General features: G+C 40.1%; 1 protein-coding gene across 12 annotated transcripts in view; it reads left to right on the forward strand.

Moving 5' to 3' along the window:
• ADGRL2 (adhesion G protein-coupled receptor L2) overlaps positions 1-27,641 on the forward strand; it is a 217,052-nt gene that overhangs the window by 18,622 nt on the left and 170,789 nt on the right. For all 12 annotated transcript variants that reach the window (XM_066597835.1, XM_066597839.1, XM_066597837.1 and 9 more), the window contains exon 2: positions 12,075-12,247. In XM_066597835.1, coding sequence (XP_066453932.1) covers positions 12,175-12,247 — 73 coding nt within the window. In that variant the 5' untranslated portion in view covers positions 12,075-12,174. The remainder of the gene's footprint in view (positions 1-12,074; positions 12,248-27,641) is intronic.

Consider the following 27,641-nt stretch of genomic DNA (forward strand, 5'->3'; position numbering starts at 1 on the left):
GGTGTTCTTTAATCCTATGGATTGATTGCTTCCTAGCAGAGGGAGGTTTATGAAGCCCATATTCTGTGAAATTGTATGGATCGAGCCTCTACTTTAAATTGCAAACTGGAAAGTTACACCAGTAAATGGACTGGAGAGTATAGATGGATGTAAGCTCGTGGCCTCTTCTCGGTTGATGTCATTGGATTTTCAGTGATTTATCTTGGAAGAAAGATTTTGTTTTCTTAGACTTGATTTACTATAACTTCCTTTTTCCAGTAACCCTTTAAAGATCTTTCTGATATCCCTTTCTAGTTGCCTCTAATCACGTACATGACTGTGACGACTGTGAACTCTGAGGATGTATGCCTATACAGATCCATCAGCCAGCTGTATGATAGGTGACCTGAAATGATTCTGGTAGGCAAGAATGTTTTTGTACCGAAGGCAGTTTGTTGCCATTACTATCTGTACATAGATGGTAGGGGAAAAAAAAACAAAAGTACTTCGGTGTGTGCATTTTAACAGTTGGAAACAGAGAAATATGACTAAGGTTCATCAGTCAGGAATAATGGCTATAACCACCCGTTGGCATTTATTTATTTTCTTTACGGCTTTTTTTTCTTTTTGTTTTCTATGTGATTGTCTTTTGTTTGATTTTTTTTTTTTTTCCGGTAAGTCACACATAAGTGCAAGAATGGAAGTCTCCAGCTGGTATAATTTTCCCAAACAACAACACTTTCTTGGTGTTGAGTTTAAATGACAGTTTATAAGACCTTCCACCTTCGGTTCTTATACTAAAGTGGATTTGTGTTGGCTACACAAAGCCATCTTGATATCTGTAAAAATAGTTTTTTTTATGGTTTTTCTTTTAGTATTGACTTTAGGCGCAGTGTCTGTGGTTTTTGCAATAGTTTTGATGCAATTTTATGTAAATTTGACAGTAAAATCCTATGCAAAGTATTTACCTTGATATAAACTGGTACCTGGGAACCCAGCGTTGGACTTCATTCCTACGTGGTGTTCTTGTGCGGTTACAGTACTTTATTGGTTTCATTGGCCAGATGTGCAGTGGTAGTAAATGGGATTTTTTTTTTCAATGTGGTTAAATGTCTTAAACCATATTTTTGCGTACCGCGTGGTTTCATCTTTGTAGCTGATGGTGTCTTCTGTTAATAATTTGGCTATGGTTGACCCATAGAATTTTTAGTAGGAAATGGTAAAAAGATTTCTTGATGTGTACCAGGCAGTTTTAGGAATAAAGTGCAGTAAATAGATAATTTTATCTATTATGATAATTGCATTAAAGCAAATATGAATTCACAAGGGCAAGTCTAGTTCTTGTGATCCTGTTGGTGCCACTATGTAGGCGGAGCCAATATTCAAAAGCGCATAATCGCTGAATTCTTTAGGGATTTGCAATATCTTGAATATTTTTCCTGCGTCGGAGATTGAAACACACTTGTTGGCTCTTGATTGTATTCCGGTTTTCAACATCATTTTGCAATTGCCTTTATATATAAGGTAGTGGATGCACCTTGAACTATTGCATGATCCCAACTCAATTAGCTAATGCTGTAGTGGAGAGTGACTGGCACAACCGTGATCATTTTTGTTGGCGAGTGTCTAGACAGGGGAATTATAGTGGCTTTATGGAAGTACGGTAATGTGTTTCTCGTGGTAGCTAATAAGTAATTGCCGAGTTAAGGGAAATATCACAGCAACCCCAGGGAGATTGAGGATCTGGCCCGGTGAAGGTTTACTTTTTATGCATGTGCAATAATTGTATTAGAAAGGGAAAAGGGGACAATTAATTTTATTAATGATTATTTTTCTTCACAAGAAAACCAGAATTTTTGAAAAAAAAGTAAATATTTTTTGTTTTCTTTATGCATGTTATATACTACACCTGTTTTTACCTTTAATTCCATAGTTTCTCTTCAAAATAGACACGCTAAGCTTTATTATTATTTAGACCAACAGTCTGAACTGTTCTTTCCAGAAGTGTCATCGACTGCTTGTTTTCCTAAATAACTAATTTGCTGCCTTTTATGTCTCCAATTAAAGTGTTCTAACCTCAATTCATGACTGTCACCATAGACCTGGCCTACATCCTTGTCTTCAGTTTCATCCGGTCCACCTTCAGCTGACAGACATTATGCCTTGGCCTTGAAACAGCAAGGCCTCGCTTGGGTGTGAGTGACATGAAACACGAGGACACTACATGTAGTTTAATCCGTTCTGCGTGAGAACCTATACTCCTGTATGGGCCGCCATAGAGAGCAGACGAAAGTGTAGATGGCGAACCTCGTTCTTCTGTTGATTTTTAGTTGAATAGGTATGCCAATCTGCAAACATTATCAATCTGACCTGTCAAGTGCCCGGAGTGTGATGCCAAGCTGAAAGAGATCTATTGGAAACAGCTGGGGGCTTTGCATGGAGCTCCAGCCTCGTTGGGTTTTTTGGATGCAATGATTATTTTAAAACCTAAAAAGTTTAGTTTTGCCTTCCTCTAAGATTGGGCAAATTCTCTTTTGCTATTCCCGTCGTGTTTCCTTCTGTTTGCAGTAATTAACAGCAAGGCAATAATTACAATTATTAATGAACAGTCAAACCTCCAGCCTTCTCCAAGCCAAGTAGTCGAAGCCCTTGCATGTTGTTTTCCATCTATTTCTTACCGTGGCCAACTCCTTGTTGATATTGATGACCCAATATGACACATCTTAAGTCATTATTATTTCATTTAGTGGCTGTATGTATAGACCAAGTGGGAATCTGACTATTGATTCGCTGAATAGCTTGTAACATTGATTTATGAGTCAAGGATTTTGTGTGCTGAGCCAAACACAGTTGAGATTGCATCTTATGTGCCCATTGATTTCGTTTCAGATTTCACTTCGCAGTAATTAGACTATGATCTCGCAGATGTTAACGTTAAATTTGTGTTTTTTCTCTGTAAAACAATCTTGCAAATCACTCAAAAATTTTCCTATTCTGAATGATTCTAAAGCTTGTGAAGCCCGTGTTCTAGTACAGCTCTAGAAGGTGAGCGTTGTGCGAAGGTCAGTCAATATCTACTATGACTTTGGATGATTAAGACTGAGTGGTGATAGCGTAAACATTGGGCAAGATAGTCTTAATGTGCTGGCAAAGTACTGATCACGCTGCCCGTTACAAGTCTACCAGTAGCACAGTAGTCATGCACATTTTAGTTCAGATTCTTCTCAATTTTTTGTGTTTTTTTTTTTTTTTAACTTTTAGAGGTAAGGCTCTGTTGACACCTGCATCGGAAGCTCTGTTTGTAACCCCTAGCGCAATACCATCTAGGAAAATGACGGAGAGCGTAACAGAAGCCGAGTAGACCCTATTGTAGTAAATGGAGTCCCCCGGACACTCTATCATATGGCAGGTCCATTTGCTGCAGGGATTCAGTCTTCATGTTCCAATGATGAAACAGAAAAACCAAGACCCAATTGCAGTTCTGAACAGAGCCTTGTAGTGTCATGTTTAAAATGATTGCACAACATGGGGAATGTTAAGGAGAGCCTGAAATAACTTACATTCAAGGGCTGAAATAGATGACCAGAAGCTGTAGACTTAAAAAGTTAGTCCGGTCTCTCCAGTAACAAAGTTGACCTTTCTAGTGGTCACGTAACATTTATAGCCAACAGAAACCAACCCGGAAAGCTTATAGTTTTGTAAGCCCATTTGCTATCTGACTCTTGGGATTCATTCAACCCGGTCATACTACTAAAGTGCAACTTGGATAGTAGACTACACTTATATGTTGGTTAAAATTGACCACTTGAAGTGAGATGTTTCGGCAATCCTCCAGGTCATTGAGACACCTACTGGTTCTCTATTCCCCGAAGAGCTTGCCACCCAGCAGTTGGCTATTATCTCAAAGGAAATGAAGTCCAGCCACTGCAGGTAAAATACGAGCATTATAAGACATTCATTATTATGTAATGTATAGAATAGACTGTTCCGTCAGACTTAGAGCTGTTCTTACTTAATGGCTTCCTTCTCTAGTACAAAGTGTGGGTTTCTGAGTTGGAATCTCTTTATGATGTCCATATTATAATGGTGCAGATTGACATTGGTTTTTTTGGTGGGACAACCCGTTGCTGAAAATAAAATTAGGTAAAAAATTTCTTGGGCATCAGTGACTTCAAATATGAAATAACTTAAAGGGTTATCCCCATCTCCGTAAACTTTTCTCTCTCCACAGGATAATTAATCACCTGCTTGTTGGTGGGGTTCAGACTGCTGGGACCCCACCGATTCGGACATTTCAGCTCTGACACTACAGTGTGGGCAAAGGAGTTTACACCTCTGCTCCATGCACTTCAATAGGAGCGCCAGAGGTAACGAAGCCCTCGAACTTGACCATATCTGGTGGTCCTATTGAAGCGAATGGAGCAGAGGTGTTTATGCATGGTCCCCTTTTGCCCACACTTTGAGTTGACCTGAGGCTGAAATCACCGTCTAGGTTTAGGTCCCACAGTCAGACTCACATAGATCAGCAGTTATCTCCTACCCTGTGCATAGGGAATAACTTTCTGAGAAGGGAATAACTGATGTTACTTGCACTGCCACTTTCTCTGAAGACAGACATAAGGTAGTTGATCCAATGTGCCTATGAGCGCCAAAACAGTCCCTTGACATGTGGAGAAAGTAGTATCAGGCATGTTGGATTTCAAGTAGCCCAATCTTTTGTTACCCCCTTCCCAAAATAGTAAGGAAGGCTATGAAGTGGCAGATAACCATCCACCGGATTATAAGTTTGCATAAAGCTGCATTGCCACAGCTGAGATCTTTATTCCTCGATGTTACCCTCGGCCCCCGTGTTCGCCAGACGGAAAGTGCACTATAAGCCTTGTCTTCATTTAAAATTCAGGTTGTTGGTTTTCATGTTTTTGTCTTTTGTTCCAGATGTCCTCGCTGTTAGTAAAATGTTCAGATTTTTGGATGTTTTGGAATGAAATCTGTTTGTTACACCAGATAAGCAATGTCTAATAGATGCAGCTGCAAAATGCCTCCGAGTCTGCCTGTGGTGTCCAAAGATATTAGCATATTTAACATGCTTCTCAGCAGGACACTAAGATATAACAGTTGTAATTGACTTACTGAATCTCTCCCATTTCCTTCTCCCTTCGCCTGTGTGTACGGGAGATGTCTTATTAGTGCCCGATCACCAATACGTGATCCGGCGACGGTATGAATCATTAATAAATTCAGCACTTACCAAGATCATTTAAAGGCAAAGGCGGCGAATCCAAGAGCCAGCGCTCCTCTCTAAGTTATGCAAGTTCATGCGAGAGCCACCAGTTGCTTTTCTTTTGGCAAAGGGAGGCAAGAGAGTTCAGTTCCATGACTTCCATGTTAATTAATAACTGGTATTTTAGACAAAACCTGAGATGCATAACTTCCAGCCAGGCAGCATCTTCACTGCCTTTATGGGAACTTTCCATCATTGGACATGATTTATGATGTGATAATAAAATAAAAGGCACAATGAGTTCTCCAGCGCCGTTACGTGTCGGAGGAAATATGTAACCTGTTGGAACAAAGAGCAGAGAGTCGAGAGTCTAATTAATGTAAGTTTATGTTACCATGTTGTTTTTAATTAATGGTGTGCGCTGGTTAATGGCTTCTAATGGTAGGGTTAAAAAGAAAATAAAGAAAAAAAGGGGATTATATGGTTTTTAATTAATTTGACATTTGTTATTACCACTAAAAATGTAATTTAAAAATTAGTTTCGTTTTTACGCCGTTAATTTGCTTACAATTAAATAAAAAAGACGTAGATCCTAGTTTTTTCTTATATACATTTTATTAGTATTTATTGCATTTTAAAATCATTTTTTTTCTTGCACTTTTAAAGAAGAAACTTTTTTTTTTCTTTCTAGAGTTTTTCATTAAACTTTTTGTATTCCGATACTATAAATATTTGTGTTTTTTTTTTTTTGTTTTTTTCTAATTCTTAATAAGTGCGAATACTTCAAACGCTTGAAGCTGGCTTTATAGAAGCGCCATGCGTGAACTCCAGCCCTTGTCTTGTTACGATGGTGTTAATTGTGCGTATATGGTTATGGCATTTATATGGTGACCACCTATAGATTAATCATCGCTTGAGTGATATTTTAGAGCCCTCTTGTGTTGTTGTTTGGTTCCTTGGTTGACTTTGGTCGGTCGGCAGCAGCTGAATCAATAGATGGGATGCAGAAGTGAATTTAGATTGCACCCATGTGACTGATGTACATGGAAGGTGTTAATGTGTATAGCGGAGTGAGGACATATATAACTGTCTCCTCCCAGACGGCTAACATGGAACATATGTCCCTTTGCTCTTTAGGTTACGCTTTCTTTTAACGTTCTTCTTAAGATTATAGACTCCTTAGTTTTTTTCTGTTTTACCCTTTTTAAATCTGCTTTTAATTAAATTGTCTGACTCAGTCCATGGAAGGCTGCTCTACATATCCTTTACTTCACGCTCTCCTCCCCTTCCTATTGAGATATTCACCACCTGAGTGCGGAAGGTTATATGTACTTTTCTATTATCTGGTTTCTCTATATCTGGCCCAAATATTTTGGAGCACTTTTTAATGATACCTTTTATGGTTGGTTTAGGGTAGGCAGTGTTGGAGTTGCCTGTGGTGACGTTGTTCCCTCACATCCAAGTGTTTGTTTTTTCCTTATCTGCTTTTGATTCCTTTTTGCTAAAGTCCTCTTATCACTGGGTGTGTTGCTGCTGGAATTCCCAGGGATTAACTGGATGGTCTGAATTAGCTGTGATTGACTGTAATTGACCCAACGAGTAAGGGCCCATTTAGACACAATGATTATTACTCAAAATTCGCTCAAAAGCCATCTTTTGAGCGATATCCGTTGCATCGAAACGTGCAGGCATCATGCACTTTTTGTGCGCTATTCCTTCATCTGTGATTTCTAGCAAGCTAGAAATCATTGATGACTTTTATCAGCGCTGCACACTGATTTTCTCAATGGGCGGCGTCGATAATGTTCTTTCAGCTGGTATCCCGCTGGCAGTTCTCAGCGGGACACCAGCTCCGAGAACAACAGCTGCTTTGTTCTTAGAGCTATCGCGGTAGTATTCCGCTCTCCCTGCATTAACTCTTAAGTAGCTAATTAGCTACTTAAAGTTATACAAAGATTATCACTCAAAACTGTCACTCTGTCATTTTGAGCCATTCTCTTTCAGTGTAAATAGCCCTTAAGAGTTCAATTCCACTGTGGTGCTCCCACAGGTGAAAAAAAGCATTACATGCTTAACATTGAAATTAATGGGCTGCCCATGTAAAGCTCAGATGTGGCGAGTCCTCCAGAGTAAAAAAACACACACTCTTTGTAGCAACTCTCTGCTCTAGCTCAGGCCGGCTTCACGCGATTGGGTTGGATTCCAAATGCGGGATCCCGCTGCAGATTCTGTCTGTGAAGCTAGCCGGTGACCCTGCGTACCTGTGGTACCCAAAGTAAATGCTTTTCAATGTGTGCCATTTGCTGCGGATCCTCCACATGGACGCCGATTGTGGGTTCCACAATAGGAGACCGGTCGCGTGAAGCCGGTCTTAAGCTGCTTTCACATCTGTGTAGGAGGTTCTAGGACAGAATGCCTGACAAAATTGTTCATTGTACTGTACTATTTTAACCAGTAAAATGCCAGGCAGCATTACAGCAACCCAACAGATCCCATTATACTCAGCAGGGTCTGTCGAGCTTTGTTTATGCCCCTCATGTGCCATCATTTGGATGCTATATTGGAGCTCGGCCACGTAAAGGTGTAGCGTTGGTGTTAACAGAGCCTGATCGAGATGGCGTGTTGCCTCATTTGGCACATTATCAACTCTGAAAGTCCCAAGAGTGCTAGAAATTCTTTAGGTTGCTCTATATGTTGCACATTAAAAAGAATGTCTATATCAATGATCCCCGACCCGTCACCCTTTCGTTATTGCAAACTTGGTCTGTCGGTGCATTGTGGTTTTGCAACAGCTGGAGAGTCACAGATTGTGGGTGATTGGCCTATCCAAAACCATCTTTGTATTGTATGGAGTTGCCTGTAGTTAATGTTTGGGCAGTAATCATTTGGGGGGGGGGGGGAGGTTCCCTTGGGGGGGGGGGGGAGTCCCTTTGTGCACAAAGAGGGCAGACATTTTGTAAGATTCTTGATAACATAGTCTCTGTTTTCCCTCGAAAACTAGTGATGTTTCAGAGGCCTGAAAAATATTTATGGTTTAGTAAGGTAATGCCTCCCTAGGGACCGCTAGCATCTGCTCATGTCCCATGCCTCAGTGATGTTACTGGTTCCATGTGAATTGATAACATGCACGGCCATAAATACAGGTTTATATCCTGGAATTGTTTCCTCTGCCATGAATTACTTATGAGGAAACTTTAAAATGTCCGTCTCAATCCGGTTTTATGATCCCCGATCCATCCGTCTGATTGACTGACAGACACGCCTGGAACGTTCACATGTTACATTACAGCCCATGTAAACAGTCCGTTCTCAGTAATGCTCCAAATGCTTTCCTACATTACAAGCAGAGCCGTTAAAAAGAAGCCTGTCAGGTACTAAGAGCCGCGTTCCCGTAACTCATTGGTCGGCCTGAGAGATGCAAGAGCAAGCCAGTGATGCATTAACAGGCTTTTTATATGTCAGCATTATAGGATCTTTGATAGGCCTTTAACTCGACAAAGGATGTTCATGATAAGATCTTTTGGTTGAAAAGGCCTGACTACGGAAGCATATCACAATGTCTGTATTTTATCTGGATGCCAGGGCTTTCGAATATTTACTCTATACTTGCCGGGAGGTGGCATTGCATAGAATATTAACTTTCGGCATTTGTCATTTTGACATATTTTAGAATGCAGAAGTAATTGATACTTTTTAGAGGTTTTATAAATTCATATAAATAGAGGTAAAATAATGAAAGGAAACATGTTACCAGGTTCGTGCTGCCCAAACAGGCAGTATGAACCCAAGATGGATATGCCCATTCAGCCAGTGTTACATTTCACAATAACACATACGTAGAAGTTTGACTCCAGGCTCAGCTCTCCAAGGCCTTGAGTTGTAGGCGATGGCCAAGCTGGGCTCTACCCACCCATGTTATAAAGATTGACAGCTCCTCTTCCTGCTTGTGTATAGGCAGAGGGCTGTCAGTCGTGGTAATTCGGGAGGTGAGAGGCCGGCATGGCCTACCTCTTAGCTCCAGCTCAACTCCAAGTCAAACTTGTGAAAGTTTGTGAAACTTGTGAAATGCAGCAACATTTCAGAATAAAATCTCCATGGGCTGCATGGGCATACCTGTTCAGGTTCATGCAGCGTGAACATGGTGACTGGTTCACTCTAAATACACCTAGTGTTCCTGCTTACCGATATTGTAGTTGGTACTTTTGAAAAAAAGATACAAAACATTGATCTCAATCATAGGTGGGAAGAGGGTGTAGAGGAAAGAAGGGGTAAATCTTAGGGGCAGATTTACTATTGGAAATATGGCAATTTTCTGGTGTCAATTGTGTGAGAAAGGATGCACCTCTGCCTTGGTGGCTCAGTGGTTAGCACTGTTACCTTGCAGCGCTTGGGTTCAAATCTGACTAAGGACGATATTTGCATGGAATTTGCATGTTCTCCCTATGTTGGCATTGGTTTACTCCAGGTAATCTGGTTTCCTGCGGCACTCCAAAAGCATGCTAATAAGTGAATTTATATTGTGAGCTCTCATAGGGCAGAACCTAATGTCCAGTGATGTATAGGGCTGCAGAATATATAGACGCTACATAAATAACTTCCATAAATTATATTTATGATGTATTTTAGACACTTTTTTTCTTGCTCGCCTTATCTGACATGTGACTTCATTGTGCAAAACTTTGACACAAAGTTTGACATAAACCAAACAAAGTAATAGGTGGTATACAGTTAGACTGGACGACCACCCGGACTGCTGCTTTTTGCACCACCTCCATTTAAAATCGAGAGAGCTGTTGGTCAAATAAGCGTTCCAGGTACAGCTATCCTGTATGGCTGGCTTTATACACATCTTTTGGAATACATAGGATTTTTGCTACAAAAATAATTTGTTGGTTTAGTGGAAGTTCCATTTAAAAGGGTTGTATCATATTAGAAAACCAGTCTGCCTTTTTCCAGAAACAGCAGTACTCTTGTCCATTGGTTGTGTACGGTGCTGCAGCTCGGGCTCATTCCCATGAATGGCACCGGGAAGCCCATGCGAAGGAGAGGCACAGTTTTTAAAAGATGGTAGCCATGTTTTTCTGATACATCCCTTTAAAGGGAACTGTTGGTCAACATGCTGCGGGCATAGTTCAGGCAGCATGGACCTGGGACAGGTTCCCTTTTAAGGTATTGGTCAAATAATCTAATTGCTATGGATCATATTGTCACCTTCTGATACTTAGTTGCTTCGCTCCTGTAGTTTAAGCTAATACCATTGGACTTTGTTCCATAGGCAGGCGCTCAGCTGAATTACAGAATTCCTATTTTTGTTTAGTGACTCACTCGTTTGCATTGTTTTGATTGTCTAAACTTTAGGAAGTGATTTTCCGTTGACATACTTGATGTTTCTTTGGAATGTGTAGAATTTTAAGAGTTACTTCGGCATGGTGCTTTCTATTGTTTGAGACTAAAACATGATGTGTGAATGACACATTACATTGTGGCTGAAGTATTCTGTCTAACTTAATGCAGGTATTTTTCCACTGTGACTTCTGGTCAAATAGAGAATGCTTTTAAATGTTATGTTTAAGGGTGGCCGTGAACGGGCCAATGTCTTATGGGCGCCAAGACATCTACTCGTCCTCAGACCTTCCTCCATTATCATCATATCATTTAGGGTCCTTTTACACACACAGCCATTTCGTCGAGTACCAATGAGTTTGGCACTTGTCCCCATAGAGTTTCGGCATTGTGGGCAGCACAAACCACATTGATATGGGGATATGTGCTGTTAACATAGATTAATTATTTGTGCTACCTAATAAAATGTGTGCATCCGACAAACAAGTGTTTGCTTGTTCGACGGAGGATTCGTACCTCCTTTACACGACCGATTCGGGCAAATGATTGCTCCTAGGAATGTATTTGCTCAATAATTGAGCTGTGCAAAAGGCCGTTTTATATTAATAGTTGTGCTGACTAACCCTTTGCAATCCAATTTTGGATTCAGGGTTTCCTAGGGGGCTTTCTCTTTCTGCCATTATACAACGGTGCCATCTGCTGGCTAGAACCAGCACTGCGGTATATGACATGCTGGAGAGGCCTCCGACAAAAGAGCAGCCAGTAATCTACAGTAAGAATACCCTGCCGGATGTCTTCCGACATCAGAGCTGTACAGCCTTCAATCTGAATGTCTTTACACGTCAGACAGTGGATTGGGAAGGGTTAATGGCATAGCACTCATCGACCAGACCTTCACTTTCTATTAGGAAACAAGTGATTGTTCATCCAAGAGAGCTTCATTATTGTCAACAGCACATCCTCACTCACCTGGGGAGATGTGCTGCCGAAAACAATACATTTTAGTGCTGCATAAAATATGGGATCCCCCAACAAATGAGCGTTTGCCTGCTTGTTGGGTAATCGGCAGTACCTTCACACAGCTCGATGATTGAAGGGGGTGGGGGGAAAGAACATTCTTAGGAACATTTCGTGCCCAAGCCTCAAGCTGTGTAGAAGGCCCTTTTACTCTTCTTTGGATCTCCAACATACTCTCTCCTGGTTTGTATCGGATTGTGTTCATTGGCTGGAGTTGTTGAGCCTTCTCTCTCGAATGTGGAAATGTGTGATGAACCAGATGCTTGGAATGTCACTAACTCATAGCGCTTACATACATGGACTACATTAGCTCAAAACATGGTTACCATCACCGAGTACTGAGTGATGATGTGTTTTTTGTTCTGTTTTTTCATTATCTCCATAGGTTGTATCGCGGTTCAGAAATGCATCTTGAGAGCTTTCTTCTGTTGGATAGATCAGAGTAAAAGTAATTTCTGCAGCATTTCTCGTATTCCTACCATCGCATTACTGACAACTATTCATTTCTTTTTAGACATGAAGAGAAGTGATGTCTATCCCTCTCCTCAATGAAGTTGGCCTTGATTAACTGGATTCATTAAGGAATACAAAGAAATCATTACAAGGGATCAATAATGGGGGCTCCTGGCAGCATAATGCAGACCCATTGGTTATTCCTTCTTATCGCCATCTTGCAGTGTACAGAAGGTAAGCCTTTTTGTTTCTAAATAACATCAGGCCCGTTAATCGGTCCGTGATTTAGGTGATCTGTGATGTGCAGCTACTCATGCAAACAACATATTTGCCCCTTCACATTGACTCCTCCATTAATATCAGCCTAGTTGCCTTGGTCATTGATGTGGAATTTTCACCTTAGGTTCAGGTTTCTGTAGAAACGCTCTGTAAATCTGTGAAGGTTCTCTAGGAAATAAATGCAAAAATCCTGCTAGATTTCATTATTTATATCCACATATATACCAAGTATATAATTTCCAAGACTTGTACTTTTGGCACCTAGAGGACCTGTCATGACCTCAGGTCAACACGGATGGCAGCATAGCTTAGCAGCTATGGCCCTGATGACTCTAGCGCAGCTCTTTTCTTTCTACTCCTCCCTATACCATGTCCCGTTAGATTTGGCTCCCAATGCTTTGAATCTTTCAAGCGGGCAATCCCCTCTGCAAATCTGACATCATCCTTTGACACTGAGTGGTGGAGCCTGTCCACTCGACAGATTCCAAGTGTTGAGAGCCAATTCTAGAAGGACTCTGAACGGGGAGAGTAGAGAGAAAATCAAAGCTACAGTAGAGTCAGCGGGCCCGCCAGTGAAAAGCTCTGTAGCTGGCCCTGCCGACCCGAAGGCATGACCGGTTCTCTTCAAAACACAAGTCGTAATACCAAGCTTTTAACCATTTATGGTTAACAAGATGAACCAGTTCTTGGGTTTGTCCGGCAAAGTTTCCATTCTTCTTTAACATTTTATCAGTGATGATAGTGAAAGCCCTAGTAATTATCAAACTAATTGCAGTTAGGGACGGGCTATATATTATGATACAATTCTATATAAAATGGGCTAGCTTCAGCTATGAGCTGCTGGGTGACATCTGGGCTTAGAAACCTTCCAACACGTCAAGACGAATATCGGTGATTGAAAATACTAGTAACTATTCGAGGGGAATCCCCGTGTTTGTGATACTTGGGTTCAGTGTTATCAACTCATTAACATATAGAGCGAGAATATATACACCATTTGATCATGCCCTGAGATTTTACACGGTCAATCAAGACTTTTTGGTTTTGATGTGTAGCGTTAATGATGTTGACCTTCATGTGGCGGCAGTGAAATCCGATGAGTTTGTGAGTGAGAGACTACATATGGAAATACCTATTTTGTCTTCCATTTGTGAAGGGCTCTTTTGATTGAACTGATTAATGGTGTTATGTGTTTATAAGATCTGAGGATCACAATTACATCCCTAGCTGTATTTTTAGCTTCTCAATAGTCCGTGTTCATTTCACCGCTTGCGTTCCCTTTCACTTCTGGAAGTGATATGAAGCACAGACCTGCCCTCTCTTTGCACAATGTGTCACTTCATGGAGAATGCCTCCCTTTGTTCGTTTCACATCAGCCCCAGTTAACGCATTGAGATTTCCTAACAAGGTAAATGAGGTGTTATTTTGTGTCTTTGAAATATCTCCACTCTTCCTTCTCCTGTTTGCACCATTTATGCTCTGGCATAAAATAGACTTTGTTAATGCAAATGTTCTGCATCGATGCACCCAGTGAATTGCCAACTCTACATGCTAGCTGTGAAGAATAAGGATTATTGAGCCCGTAAAACCAGTCAATGCACAACACGACTTGTAGCCATTTTTCCTTATGGTTCCTTGGTGTTTTTTGAGTTGTTTTATTTGAATTGTCATGTGGTTAAAATATCTGCTCCACTAAAGGATACAAAACCCATAGCACAAATCCTACCAAAGTCCAGTTTACTAAAAGACGCTTATATCAATCCCGCACATGTATGTAGATGTTTCTAGAGGTTCTCTGGACTGGAGGTATATGAGACAGTGTTGATCCTAAGGACAGGGATGTTCTGCCCTTCCGGTTAGTCATCCCATGCACGGTCATCACATCCCCCCTCTACTCTTTAAAGGGCTTTTCCTACTAAATGATTTTATCCTCTACCGGCGTTGTCCCCGTCCCCCACACAGACCTTCCAGAAGAGGGTCACTCTTGTCCATGGGCTGCATCTGGTTTTGTAGCTCTGCTCCATTTACGTGAAAGGAAGTGAGCTGCAATATAAGGCATGTATGTCCCATATACAAGAGCGTTGCGGTCCATGAAAAAATAAAATGTAGGCTTTTTTTTTTTTTTTAAATCTCGTAGAGCTCCTTCAAAATTGGTGGCCTGTCCTCAGCATAGCTCTTCAATTTCTGATCCGTGGAGGCCCATTGCTTGGAATCCCTGCTGATCATTTTTGAAGGGGTTGTAATGAGCATGGACCTTTTCATACTCGGAATGCCGTACTATGTATACTCGCCGTTTTGGGGACTGCGGGCTTGTCCTATTCATTTCTTTTTAAAAGCTGGATAACCCCTTTTAAGACTGATGACGATCATGGGAACAGAGAATGGACAGATGTTTCACTCATTACTAACTATCCTCTTTTTATTGGTGACAATCCATGAAAAATGAGGTCATTAGCTGGAAATTTAGGAAAAGGCCCCTAGAGATCTTATATTTTAAGCCTATTGGTGAAAAAAGAATAGTTATCAACCTAATGTTGCTTTTTTTTTTCTTAAACTGGTTATGATCTCAGTTAGGGTCCTTTTATACCAAACAATTATTGTTTGAATGAGCGAATGTCAGAGTTTGCTTGTTCACTAGTGCAGCCTGTTTATACGGGCAGGTACATTATTGGAGGAAAAACCCCTACGCCCGCACGTTCAGCAGCAGAAGCAGTATAGTGGGAATTTCCTATATAAAAATATACATAACTTTTTGGGGACTCTTCCCCCTCCCTGATAATCCCATGTAACTGACGTCCGCACCGAAATTCGGAATGAAGTTGCTTTCCGGGACGACCCTTGTTTTAGTGAGTCCTTTGATTGTATATATATTAATGTGCACTTGGTTTCTGTAAAGTTCATGCTTAAAAAAGGAGCTTAAAAGCGCCAAAATGCACAGTAGCCTATAACTTTGCCTTTATCAATGGTTTTTATGTCTGTGGATTGAAAGCCTTTTATATAAAAAAAAAGGCTTTAAAAAAAATCCAACATGACCCTATTTACAGTCAGCTCCACTCATCGGTTTACAACGCTTATGAGCGCAGCCCCCTTTTAAAAAATTTATTAATTTCTACTATAGTGGAAATGGAATTATCCACTTCCTGCAGAAATCTGCTTAGTAGAGTTGCCTACCCCCTGGCAAGCAGCTAGTTAGCAGGGATCCTAGGTTCCAGACCCTCGCTGGTCTACTATCTATGACCTATGCTAAGAATAGGCCGTCAGTAGTTTACAATTGGACCCCTTTAAATACTAAAATCCACTTTGCATAATAAAAATGTATGACTATTATATATAATATATATAAGGGAGGTACAGAAGACCCCATATTCCCAAAGGCAGGATATACTTGTCAGGAAATATCAAAGGTAAAGAAGAAAAACGATCCAAACGCTTCCCGGGATAAAAAGTGGATCCACTCAATGGATACTAAGTTCTAAAATTTATATAAAATTTAGGCAATAAATTTTAGAACTTAGTATCCATTGAGTAAATCCACTTTTTATCCCGGGAAGCGCTTGGATCATTTTTCTTCTTTACCTTTGGAAACTTCACCATTGGGTCCCCCGGCTTGGAGGGGCACAAAGACCTGAGCAGCTCTCCATTAAGGATTGGGATCAAAGATCGTCCACTCTTAAAGGCCTTTTTGGACTTGGAGGTACCGGTGGGAGTCACCCATGTGACTTCACCGAGTGCCAGGGTAAGTCCACTATATCTTACCACCTCGATTATATGCACGTAGGGGGCGCTATTCTGATTCCTATATATTTGTATTGTCAGGAAATATGGCGCTTGGTATTGTTCAGGAACTTACTGGGAAGTATTTTTTATAAACCCGTTATTGTGTCTTCACCACCCTTCAAAATGTTTAATGGCGCTCGTTAAGCTTGGCAACAAGGCTTTCAGTGCAGTTATTGCCAAAAAAACAGGAGTGTTTTTGAGCACAACCTTCCTATAGCCAAACCTTTGGTTCGTACCGTTGAAGGTTGGTTCTCTTCATGTTTCAGGCTAAACCCATCCTTGGCGTTTTCGAGGGCTTGTTTAGGTTAAAGACCTACAATAACGGCGTCCTTTTATCTCGTCTTTGTGCCTGTCACATCCATAAGTGACCCCATCGGTGTGGGCTTGTTTCTCCTATTTCACAATTTGGAGGTGAGAGAATATAAATGGTTCAGAAACGAAACCACTTTAATAAAAGAACACATTCAAAATAAACACATTTTCAAGGGCATTAGATGTGAGCGAAGGTTTTCTTACGGATAGACGGGTGGCGGATCGCTGCATTTCTCCCCATTAAAATAAAAAAATAAATTAAAAAATTGTTTATTTCTGAAAAGCTTCCCGGCATCGCCACAGACTGAAGTGTAGTTCAGGCACCTTGACCGTCGAGGGTATCTGAGAACCAATTAACCTTCAATAAATAAATGGTGTGTCGACACGACTTTGATAATTTACGCAAAAAGTCCATTTCTCATTCAGGAACACAAAAGCTCTTTGAAAAGAAGAGAAAATGAAGACCGGGTTAAATCTCCTAAACGTCCTAGGAGCCGCGAGGCCGGTTATTTATTCTAGCAGTGTTTTTGTTAGGGGGCTTATTTTAATCAGTGTATCGGCAGTGGAGGTTAATTACTAGCCATGCTCGATAACCCATAAATAACAGACATTGACTTCTATTGTCGAATTCACTTGTGCTCGATAGATCAAAGCTAATTATAGGTTACTGCTTTACGGGTTCTGTTAGTAAATAGCGCCCTTTGTTATTGACTATGGCAACTCGACGTGGCTGAAGATGCTTGATTTCACATGTGTATTTGCCTAATGTGGATAGGACGTTTTTAAGGTGCATCCAACCTAAAATATTGCAGTGTAACCTCCCCCAAAAGAACACATTTTTGAGAAGACTACCCTTTTGTCTAGACTAGACTTTTAATGACACATTACTCAGTTCCATAATATATTATGCATACTAACCTGAAGGTTGCGAGTTCAATCCCGGCATGATTCAGGTAGCCAGCTCAAGGTCGACTCCGAGGTCGGTAAAATGAGTACCCAGCTTTATGGGGGGGGGGGAGAAATTAATAAATTACTTGAAAGCACTGCGGAATAAGTTGGCGCTATACAAATAAGATTTTTTTAATTTTTTTTTTTATTTTAGAAAACCACTCCTTTTATAGGATTATTTTTTAAGGCAATATTTGGGTTTTCGTCTCACAGGTTTTACTCTCCAGGTTTAATAGTAGAAAAGAGCTGCCATTAATATTTACAATTCTCTAGCCCTCATGCACACCGGACCTCTATGGAGGCACATCTTGTATAGATGTATAATGCCTTCTGCACCATGTTATGGGGGGGGGGGGAATCCTCCTAGAAGCCATGTCCGTTCCAATGGAATGTGGCACAAATTATTTTTCTGTTGGAGTCATATGAACTTTAATAAAAGAAACCTCTGTATGATATCAAAGGTGAATGGAGGTACAGTAAGGCCCGGATATCTCTATGCTTGACATATTACAGCTCAGGCATCCTGAAGATCCTACCGATACATAATACCTTGTATGCATGAATCCTCATGTCAGTGTTTTTCAGGTGTGAATAGAGATTATGGGGGGCACATAACTGTGGACTGTTGTCATATTCAGGATATTACAGTCATCCTATACGTAGCCGGAAGGTCCTGTTGGGTTCACACTGCAGTTGTGTGCTTCTCTGCATTTTCCTCTTATGGTTCTGTCTGAACTGCTTAGAATTGCATTAAAGCAGAACCCTGGATGGAGCGATAAGCTTTTATTAACCAATTGGAGACCACTTTGGTTTTTAGTCATGCACTATGCCAAGAGACTCAGACAGGTGACCGATATCTCGCAAAGTGCCCTGTTGATGATCGCAAGTAGATGAGACGATTATCGCCTGAATTCACTGTTTCCAGCGACCATTCAGGTAATAATCGCCCAGAGTAAAAGTGTTTTAGGTCTTAAGTACCAATCCAGCCCACTGCGCAATGTACGTAGCTGTCTGCTTTCTGCGGCTAAACATCTACCGTGTTTCCCCGAAAATAAGACAGTGTCTTATATTAATTTTTGTTCAAAAACGTTTAACTTTTTTACATGTATAGCTGCCTGGACACTGTTTAAATCGACTTTTTTAAATTAACTGTTAGCAGGGCTTAATTTTGGAGTAGGGCTTATATTTCAGGCATCCTCAAAAAGCCTGAAAAATCATTTTGCATCCTCAAAAATTCTAGAAAATCATGCTATGTCTTATTTTCAGGGTATGTCTTATTTTCTTGGAAACAGGGTAGAAGTGGTACAACCCCTTTAATTTGGTACAATGCATTGCATTTATCAAAGCTCAATGAGATAAGCTTCACGTTAAGTTTTCCTTCTAAATTTCGGAGGATGTTTTTTTTTTCTAATTCACACGGCTTGGGTCATGGAGTATTAATACCCCAGAGATTGAGAGATTTAAAATACACACATTTTCTAAATAACATTAAAAGTAATCTCACATTTCCCTTTCCAAAAAGATTTACATAAAAACTACTTATTCAATTCTACATATTAAGCAAATCCAAAAATTGCTAAATTCTTTTCTGAATGGTCTACATTGCGTCCCTCATTGTCCCCTATGAGGTTAAAAAAAAAACCATTTGGTATTTGTGCAGAGGACCTTCTTGGAATGACATTTTAAAGCGCACCAGCTCAGGCTCCAGTTATTTGTTCAACATTTAAGTAGAACCTAAAAAGTTCTCCTTGTTATTCCAATGCTGTAAATCGGGCCGAGACACAAGTTCTTTGAGACCGTATTAAACATCTAGGTAACGCGAAGATTTTTTTTGGAAATAGAGTGGGGAATAGCACAAGCTTCGTATATGAATATTAACATGGCTTAGAGCCACCCAATTCACGCGAGAGTCCCTACACATTTCTTACTCCTCGCTCGTGGAATGGAAAATGGGCCAAGGGCAACACCGTAAAAATTAGTAGCACCTAATATGAATGAAAAAGGGAAAAAGTGGAAATAAATGTTATGTTAGAGACGTGAACTTGGATGACTGCTGGAGCCATCCCCCTTTTTAAAAGGCAGCCATGGAAATGCTGTGTACTTTTCCTTTTTACAAGATCTTGCAGCTGTTTCAGAAAATGAAATTAATTCCCCGCTGTTAATCTTGTATGTTTCTGTATAATTTTGAGGGATCGCAGGTGTAGGCAAATTACTCCTTATTCCATATTGAAATTTCCCCTTCCTCCTTGCCAGACAGATACTGGATTCTTTGTCGAATTCGTCGTGTCCTCTTCGAAAGCAGAAGAGGTTAATTTCATTTCAGCCGGGTACATCTATTGCCTTGCCAAATGATTTGAGTGGCACATGGAAGGATTTTCTCCGACAGATCACGCAGTTGGTTGCTTGATAAACATCAGCCAGTTTCTGTTGCTTAAAGGGCCGTCACCGCGTTAGTTCCAGTGGTTAGTGTGTCTCTTGCTGTGGGCGAGAAAAACCATCGCATAGAATGTAGACTTTGTTACCAGCAGTGGCGAATAAAAAAAAAAAAAAATCTGTCCTTGCCAAGAACTAATTCCACTATAATTCCATCTCTTCTATTTTTCCTGTTTTCTTAGAAGGAAAATATTAAAGCTGCTTGACTTGACTTTTTTGAATAGTCCTTCTGCAGGAGCCGGTAATAATGACCGTTGCTGCGGGGGCTTCTTGTTTGTCACATAACAGATCTTGCTCCGGTCTCGTCTAGTTAGAGGGTCTTTTTGGCCTTTTTCTCCTGAGTGCTCAACAGTCATTAACTTTCAGGAAATTCCCTCCCTCTTATTTCTTATTACTTAAGTAATCTCTTGGCTGCAAACTGCAAGGAGAAAGAACTAGTGCTTTCAGGCGACTCAAAGGAAAATACACAGAGAGACAGTAAAGCTAATTTTTACAAGCTAATAAAGTGAGACCCAAAGATCAGAATGGTAATATTCGAATAGGGAGAAGTTTGGCTGGTGGGGGGGGGGGTGGTGGTTGGGAAGGGGGGGGGGGGTGGTTGGGAAGGGGGGGTGGTTGTTCGAGTTCCCAGGGGTAGTATAGTAAAATGAAGTAGGAAATGGAGGCTGAATTAAGATACCACATTCTGACCAAATCTAAATAGTCAAGAGACAAGCTCCCAATTATAGAATTGCTCTCACATTGCACATCTGCTACAACTTTTATCAGAAAAGGAAACCTATTAAATGGAGCATTTAGTTTTATATGCCCTTGTCTTCTATACGTGAGCGGTTCAGCCCGTGATTTTGCCACATTTCGTTATGTCTCTTGAAAGAATACATCGTCTATATGTTTGCCAAACGTTGGGAGCATTTTTATGGCTCAGCTTTCATTTTACTCCATTTTACTCAAACTTTCCATTTTTATTTTCCTCCTCGTCATTTTTTAAATCCCCCCTCTCAAAGCACATCTGTCCCTGCATCTTAGAAAAAAAATAAATAAAAAATACTGGTAGCTTCTTTATAAAAAATATATAATATACGTTTATTTCTTAAATAATATAGTTGCAAGTAAATATATAAATGTGGATTTTCAAATTTATTTATTTCTTTTTTTTTAATGGGTATTTCCAGTCAAGCTGACCGGCACCAACACACTCAAGAAATCGGCTATATGTCTCTTATTTAGCGCAGGGAAAAGATTGAGTGTGCTGATTATTTATTTTTTTATTTTTTTATATTTATTGATTATTATAATTTTTTTTTTACATCTAGTATTAGTTTTATTTTTCATTTTTCCCACATTATGTACTTCTTTCTACATGTATCAGATGATGTTCCGCTCAGGCTAGGGATAACCTACATTTTAACTTCCAGCCTCAATACAGCTTGTATAACATTATTGTTGTGTTTTTATAGGAAAAAAAAAAAAATTCTGGTATTTGTATTTATTTTTCCGCTTTTGTGACGATACATTATTACATCTAGTTATCACATATCAGCGTTTGATTCAGTTGTCCTGATATCTACCTGCATGTAATATACAGCTGTGTACACAACGGCTCGGGTTGGTGCATTAGCCTACATTTTTTGTTTGTTTTTTTTCTTTCTGTATCACATCTGCTTTTGTACCTCAGATGTGAACTTCAAGAGTGAATTATATTAAATAATGGAGAAGGTTTTCGTGTGAAGGTTTCTTGGAAGCCATTTCTCTTTGTAGTGTTAAATGGTATTTACAAAACAGTTTTTATGTGCAGATGAATGGGTCAAAAAAACCTTGATGCGTGGCAGATTTTAACCTTTTTTTTTTTTTTTCAAAGCTGCTTTTTGAAAAAAATGATATATATCTATTAAAGGAAAATTCTCAGGTCCATCCTGATGGCAAATATTTATTTTGAGATTTAGAAAATTCAGACGGAGCTGATTTTTTTTCCTTCTTTTTTTTCTTCCTTTTTGCATATGTGTGTATTTTTAGTACCCTGTTTCCCTGAAAATAAGACATACCCTGAAAATAAGCCATAGAATGTTTTTCCAGAATTTGTGAGGATGCAAAATAATTTTTTTTAGGCTTTTTGAGGATGCTTGAAATATAAGCCCTACTCCAAAATTAAGCCCTGCTAACAGTTAATTAAAAAAAGTCAATTTAAATAGTGTCCAGGCAGCTATACATGTAAAAAAAAAGTTAAACCTTTTTGAACAAAAATTAATATAAGACACTGTCTTATTTTCAGGGGGAAAAAAAGTCATGGCAACATGAAAAAAGTTAAATACTAAATGCAGTAATGGCTTGATGTGGGGGCTCTTTAAAATATTGTCCTTCTACCATGGCGTCTTTTGCAAACTGTCTCTCCTCATCAATATTGAGTTGACGTTTCTCCATTTCTAAGCCCTTTACTGCTGGCTGCCCTCAATGTCGAGCGAAGATGTAAGTGAAACAGACGACCAATGAAATTACACATTACGGTCCCTCCTTTTGTTTCTGGCTACCGGAATGTTCCTTTTTCCTATTGTACGAAGGATTAAAGTGCATAATCATCCGTTTATAAAACTCCCGTGATTTATGGCATATATTCTGCTAAAATGAAATGCGCTAAACATCGGGAACTTGTCACCGGTTTGCTTTTAGAAATGAGAACAATTCGAGTTGGTACATGCAAGGGTAAAGCTACCTTAAGGCAAAATGACACACATTTAAAATGCTTTGTCTGCTAAAACCATTTTTTTCCCTTTTTTGTCTCTTGAACTTTCTCTGCCAGTGTTAAAGCGAGCCGCGCATCTCTCAGTCTGTTCTCACACAATGTCTGGGAAGTGACTTGGTCACAGGATTAACTCTTTGTCGGAAAAGGAGAACAACACTTGTTAATGGTTCTCTATTAGTTGTCTCCTTTGACGTGGACATCTCAAAAAATATTGTCTTCCCTAATTTAGGCGATATTCACATGCATGAGTTCAATTTCGGTCAAACCTGGTAGAATTAACCGTTTTACATCAGTTTTTGCATTTTTAACTCATGCGTGTCACCCGCTTCTCACTCGCATCCAGAAAAGGAAGGTGGCCCAATTGGTGCCCTATAAAACGTCTATGGAAGTCAATGGGTGTGGGGTGTGTGGGGGGGGGGGGGGGGGGGAGAGAGCGTGCATCCCCATGATATATGAATGCATTCCGATTTTTTTTTTTTTTTTTCCGGGTAATTCACCCATTGGCTTAATTTGGCAATTCTGGCTGAGAAGCGCACCACAATAAGACATGCCATCTTTGGGAAAGATTAATTAAGACCGACGTTTTAAACATTGGTCTTCCATATAATTTTTGTCTAGTGCACAATTTGCCTAATATATGTCTAAGTCCATGTCTCTTCATACTTTAGGCACTTCTCAGCACTACCATGTACCTACAAAGAAACACATGGCGGTTCCAACCTGCTCTACACTTCTGGTGTAATTTACGCCCGTATCTGGTTGTCACCAGACTTCATTTTTATGTATATGACACCTTTATGTTGGTTACTGGCGACTTCACCAGAAGTGCCTCAAGGGGTGTTTGTAGCTCATATAACGTATGTCCAAGTTAAACAGATGTCGAGAGACAGTTAAAATAGCAGGGGGGTGCAAACAATCTAACCTATGGAAGCAGTAGAAGAAGCTAGAATTAGACTAGGACTTCTGCCAAGCAATTGTAGCTTTACTATGTGCAACTTCTATAGTCAACCCCCAAGTCATTTTATACGTTCAGCTGATAATGCATATGACTTAGGACCGGGTGCACCAAATATGTTGTTAAGCCAGGTTTAGTTAAACTGAGATCAACTGTTAAACTTGGTTTGAAGTAAAAGTGTGGCACCAACACTCTTTCATCTAAAATTTGCCAAACCAAGTTCACTTGATGTGCGATCTAAGTTGAACCTAGAAAACCTGTATCAGCATAGTAATTGGTGACTGCAGTCAAGTGATTTTCCCAGCATTCATAGCAAAAGTAAAAACCTCTCCGCTACCGTAATTTCACCACACAGGAAAAGCCTATCAGGCTATCAGCTGAGTCCGCTGTCTTGGATTTCAGCTGCTAAACCAAGTTCAAATAGTTTGATGTACCAAAGTTGAGGGACCAAGTTGAACCAAGGTTTGAACCAAGATTACAGGAAGTGTTGGCACAAAGTTTTTCTACCTGGCCTTAGACCAACTCTTGTTGATCTCAGATCAAAACTTTGATGCCACCAGTCCTTAGCGACAAGTGCAAATTTTAATTGATATGATGTAGTGAAATCTCGCTTCACCAAGTTTCCCTCTAGCAGTTACCTGATGGTGGTCTGTTTTCCTACCTAACATTTCGTGTATTTATTTTCTTTTTCTAATTTTTCACTATTTTGCCCAATTTTTCTCAGCAGAGGTCTTTTGTATTCAATTATTATTATTATTTTTTGTTTATTGCTCCTTTTCTTTTTTGACAGTCTTCACCATGCGTAGCTCCAGGTAGACTGCTCCTTGGGGTACCTCACAGCCTATAGCCAAATATCTCGGCACCCTTTTCCCCCCCCTCTTCACCCATTGAAGTGAGTGTTCATTTCCAGGTCTTAGTGAGAAATCCTCAGGCAAATCTCTAAAGAGTTGATTGTTGTAGTTGACAAGGATTAAAATGTCACTTTATAGTTTCGGTTCCTTAATCCTCTTGCCAGCCTTAACATACCTTTCAGCTCACTAATTAGCTTTTTTAACCTTTTAAGAAAAAAAAAAAGTGTAAGATGTATTTTTTGGGTCTGATGTATCATAAATAAATGTGGAAGGTCTGTTTTATCTGCATTTAGTATTTGTTAGACTGCTTTGTTCTGTATATTTTTACCCAACTATTCCAAGGCCGGAGAATGTAATCATCCGTTATAGCTGCAGTCATTTAATGGAACTTTTGTGCAAAATCTATTCAAGATTTTAATTTAATTTATGTATGCTTTAATATGCATGATTGATGCTAAACAGCCAAGGCCTTCTTGCCACTGGTAAATAGAATACATTGTTACCCCTTTTATATTCCTTCTATACATTTTTCTCCTTTTTGAGCAGCTGTTATCTGGCTCCACTATTGCTGCTTCTCTGTATTATTTTATATGGGGTTTCAGTGTTTTTGACAGCAAAATATTTTAGTCTGCAGTCAAATAGTCCAGAACCCCTTTATATGCCATCAGGGACGTAACTATAGAGGGTGCAGGGGATGCGGTTGCACCCGGGCCCAGGAGCCTTAGGGGGCCCATAAGGCCTCTCTTCTCCATATAGGGAGCCCAGTACTATGAGTAAAGCATTATAGTTGGGGGCCCTGTTACAGGTTTTGCGTTGGGGCCCAGAAGCTTCAAGTTACGCCTCTGTGCAGCATGGTTTAGGTATGGGTACGGGTACAGATACAAATAGAGGAGGGGCCCCAGCTCACTTTTTGCATCAGGGCCCCTGAGCCTTTAGTTACGACCCCTATATGCCATCATGTACTGTTGTTTCTTAGCTGCTTATTTATTCCAGGACCGAATTATTGATTGGTCAGCTGATTGAAGAAGTCATGGTTGTCGGTGAGTGCCATGACCTTTTCTCATCAGCCACATGGCCTGAGAACAGCTCAGTCCCATTCAAGTGAATGGGATTGAGCTTCAGCCATTGTACACCGTACTTTGTTTCCAGTATGGTGGCGCACATAGAAAATGATACAAAATAACGCCACGTAGAGTGAGTGTGTCCGAAATATGATTTAAGTGATATAGGCTCACCTGTCGCGGTTATACTACAGGCATAACATTCGTAGTAGATGTAAGTAAACCCCTAAAAATTACCGCTATCATGGAAAACCCTCTCTGGACAGGTAGCCAGCTTCCTCCCAGATGAGTGAATTACCAATATGAGAATTTTGTCCAAATACGGCGCAGGGTCCAATAATTAAAAAATATTTATTAAAACTGCTAAAAGAAAGAACAAGGAACAAAAGTCCCCTCCTTCATATGGAGAGGGTTTTTCCTTATGAGATAGCCCCATTAAACTGATTCTCCACAGCTATCTGTCCAGCCTCCTCATGCATGCTTTTTTTCTGGGATAGCAACATATGGGTTCCTATACGTTATTTTAGATGGCTGTTGTCCAACTATGTTGCCCAACAACCCCATGCATATGACAACTTCCTGGTCCTGATTTTCTCTGATATCTTCCATTGGGAAAGAGTCGTAGGGCCATCAATACACATTTGCAGTTGGCCATTCTAGATCTCATGTGTATGGCTGCCCCAACTCCTTCTGGAGCAAAGGATCTGCAGTTCGGAAGTCAGGTTAGCCACATACCCATGGCATGATCATGCTAATTCTGCTAATTCAGCTGTAATGTGTATGGGTAGCTTTAGGCATGATGGTATTAACCGGTATCACATTTTTACCGACGAGTTCTTATAACTAGGTACATTTACACGGGGGGATTGTTGGGCACACAAGCTCCTGATTGCAGTCCTACGGGGTACCACCTAACGATCACTCCTGTGCTTTACACATTGAGTAGCTCCTGTTTACACGGTCACTTGGTTTTTAGTTTTGCTAAACCTAGTGACTCCCGATAGGTGAAGGATTTCTCCCTCGGGGCCCTGTCGGCCGCTGTGTGCTCACAGGATGGGTATCACCCGAATTTGTTGCTTCCAGCAAGAATTCCTTAATAATGGCCCTGTGTTAAGCTGTCTTACCTCTCACCAGCCACCGCTCCCCACTATCTCCTTTCTATTTGTGCCCTGTGTGTACATAAGGCATTCCGAAGTGTTAAGCACCAGTGAAAGTTCTTCCGCCGTTTTTATATGACAGCAGATAACTATTTGAATTAACTTTATGTTTGGTTTAATTTGGGGTCCTAATTATTCCTAACTTACGTGAGTAGATTTCGATTACACCAGACTGCAGGGATTTGTAACTAAGGCAACTGAAAGATCATTTTACATAAAGTAGTTTTGTTCTAGCGATTAGGTTAAAATGGAATGTCAGACAATTGAAACTCTTGTCAGATAAGGCCTAGAGTTAGACACTCGATTCCTCCGCGTCCGTAAAAGGGCGCCCTTTATTAAAATCAGGAGATAGGTGCAATTTTTTTTTTATTGAATACATAAAATATTGTTTTATTGACGCTGAAGGGTGAACTTGTATCCACGCAGAAGTAAGATGGCCCAACTTCTATCCACTCTACAAAAAGGAAAAACATTGGTGCTGTCTACGGTGCACCTCGTATATTTCGGTGGGTGTCTCATCACCTTGGTTGCTTTTGCTTGGCACAACTCTAAACTGTGCTGAGCGGAAATCAAATTTCTTGAGACAGTTGCAAATTCGAAGGTTGAGCAGATCTTCCTAAAACTTGCTTTAAATGGAAAACCTGAATTTCTGTAATTTCAGTGCATCTAAAAACTCTGGTCAAGAATAAGTTTTTTCAAGTTTCCTTTTCAGCCTAGAACCTTTTTTTTCTTTCTTTATTTTGCAATTGTTTATATTTATTTTGTTGCTTATAGACCCGTATTTTTTGTTACCAGTCATGCATGCATATATAATACTTCCTCATCTATTCTCGCCCACTTCTCTTGGCATGTTTGCCAACCCCATAGTCAGACAGTAGTATTTTTTGTGTGTACTTTCATCAGTAAAGAAAGTGTACCTACATTGAGGAAATTACCGTAAAACCTTTTCATGGTCACTTGCATAGACCCTGTGATCTAGTAATACAAACTTTTCCTTGATATGAGGATTAGTGATAATAAATACTCTGGAATGAAAAAGACAAAAGTAATATACTAATAAAATGATATTTGCAAGCTTCTGAGGCTTCCTAGGCCTCTTCATCAGGCTAATGCTACCC

Source organism: Eleutherodactylus coqui, chromosome 3, assembly GCF_035609145.1.
Source record: "Eleutherodactylus coqui strain aEleCoq1 chromosome 3, aEleCoq1.hap1, whole genome shotgun sequence".
In the NCBI taxonomy this organism is placed as follows: Eukaryota; Metazoa; Chordata; class Amphibia; order Anura; family Eleutherodactylidae; genus Eleutherodactylus; species Eleutherodactylus coqui.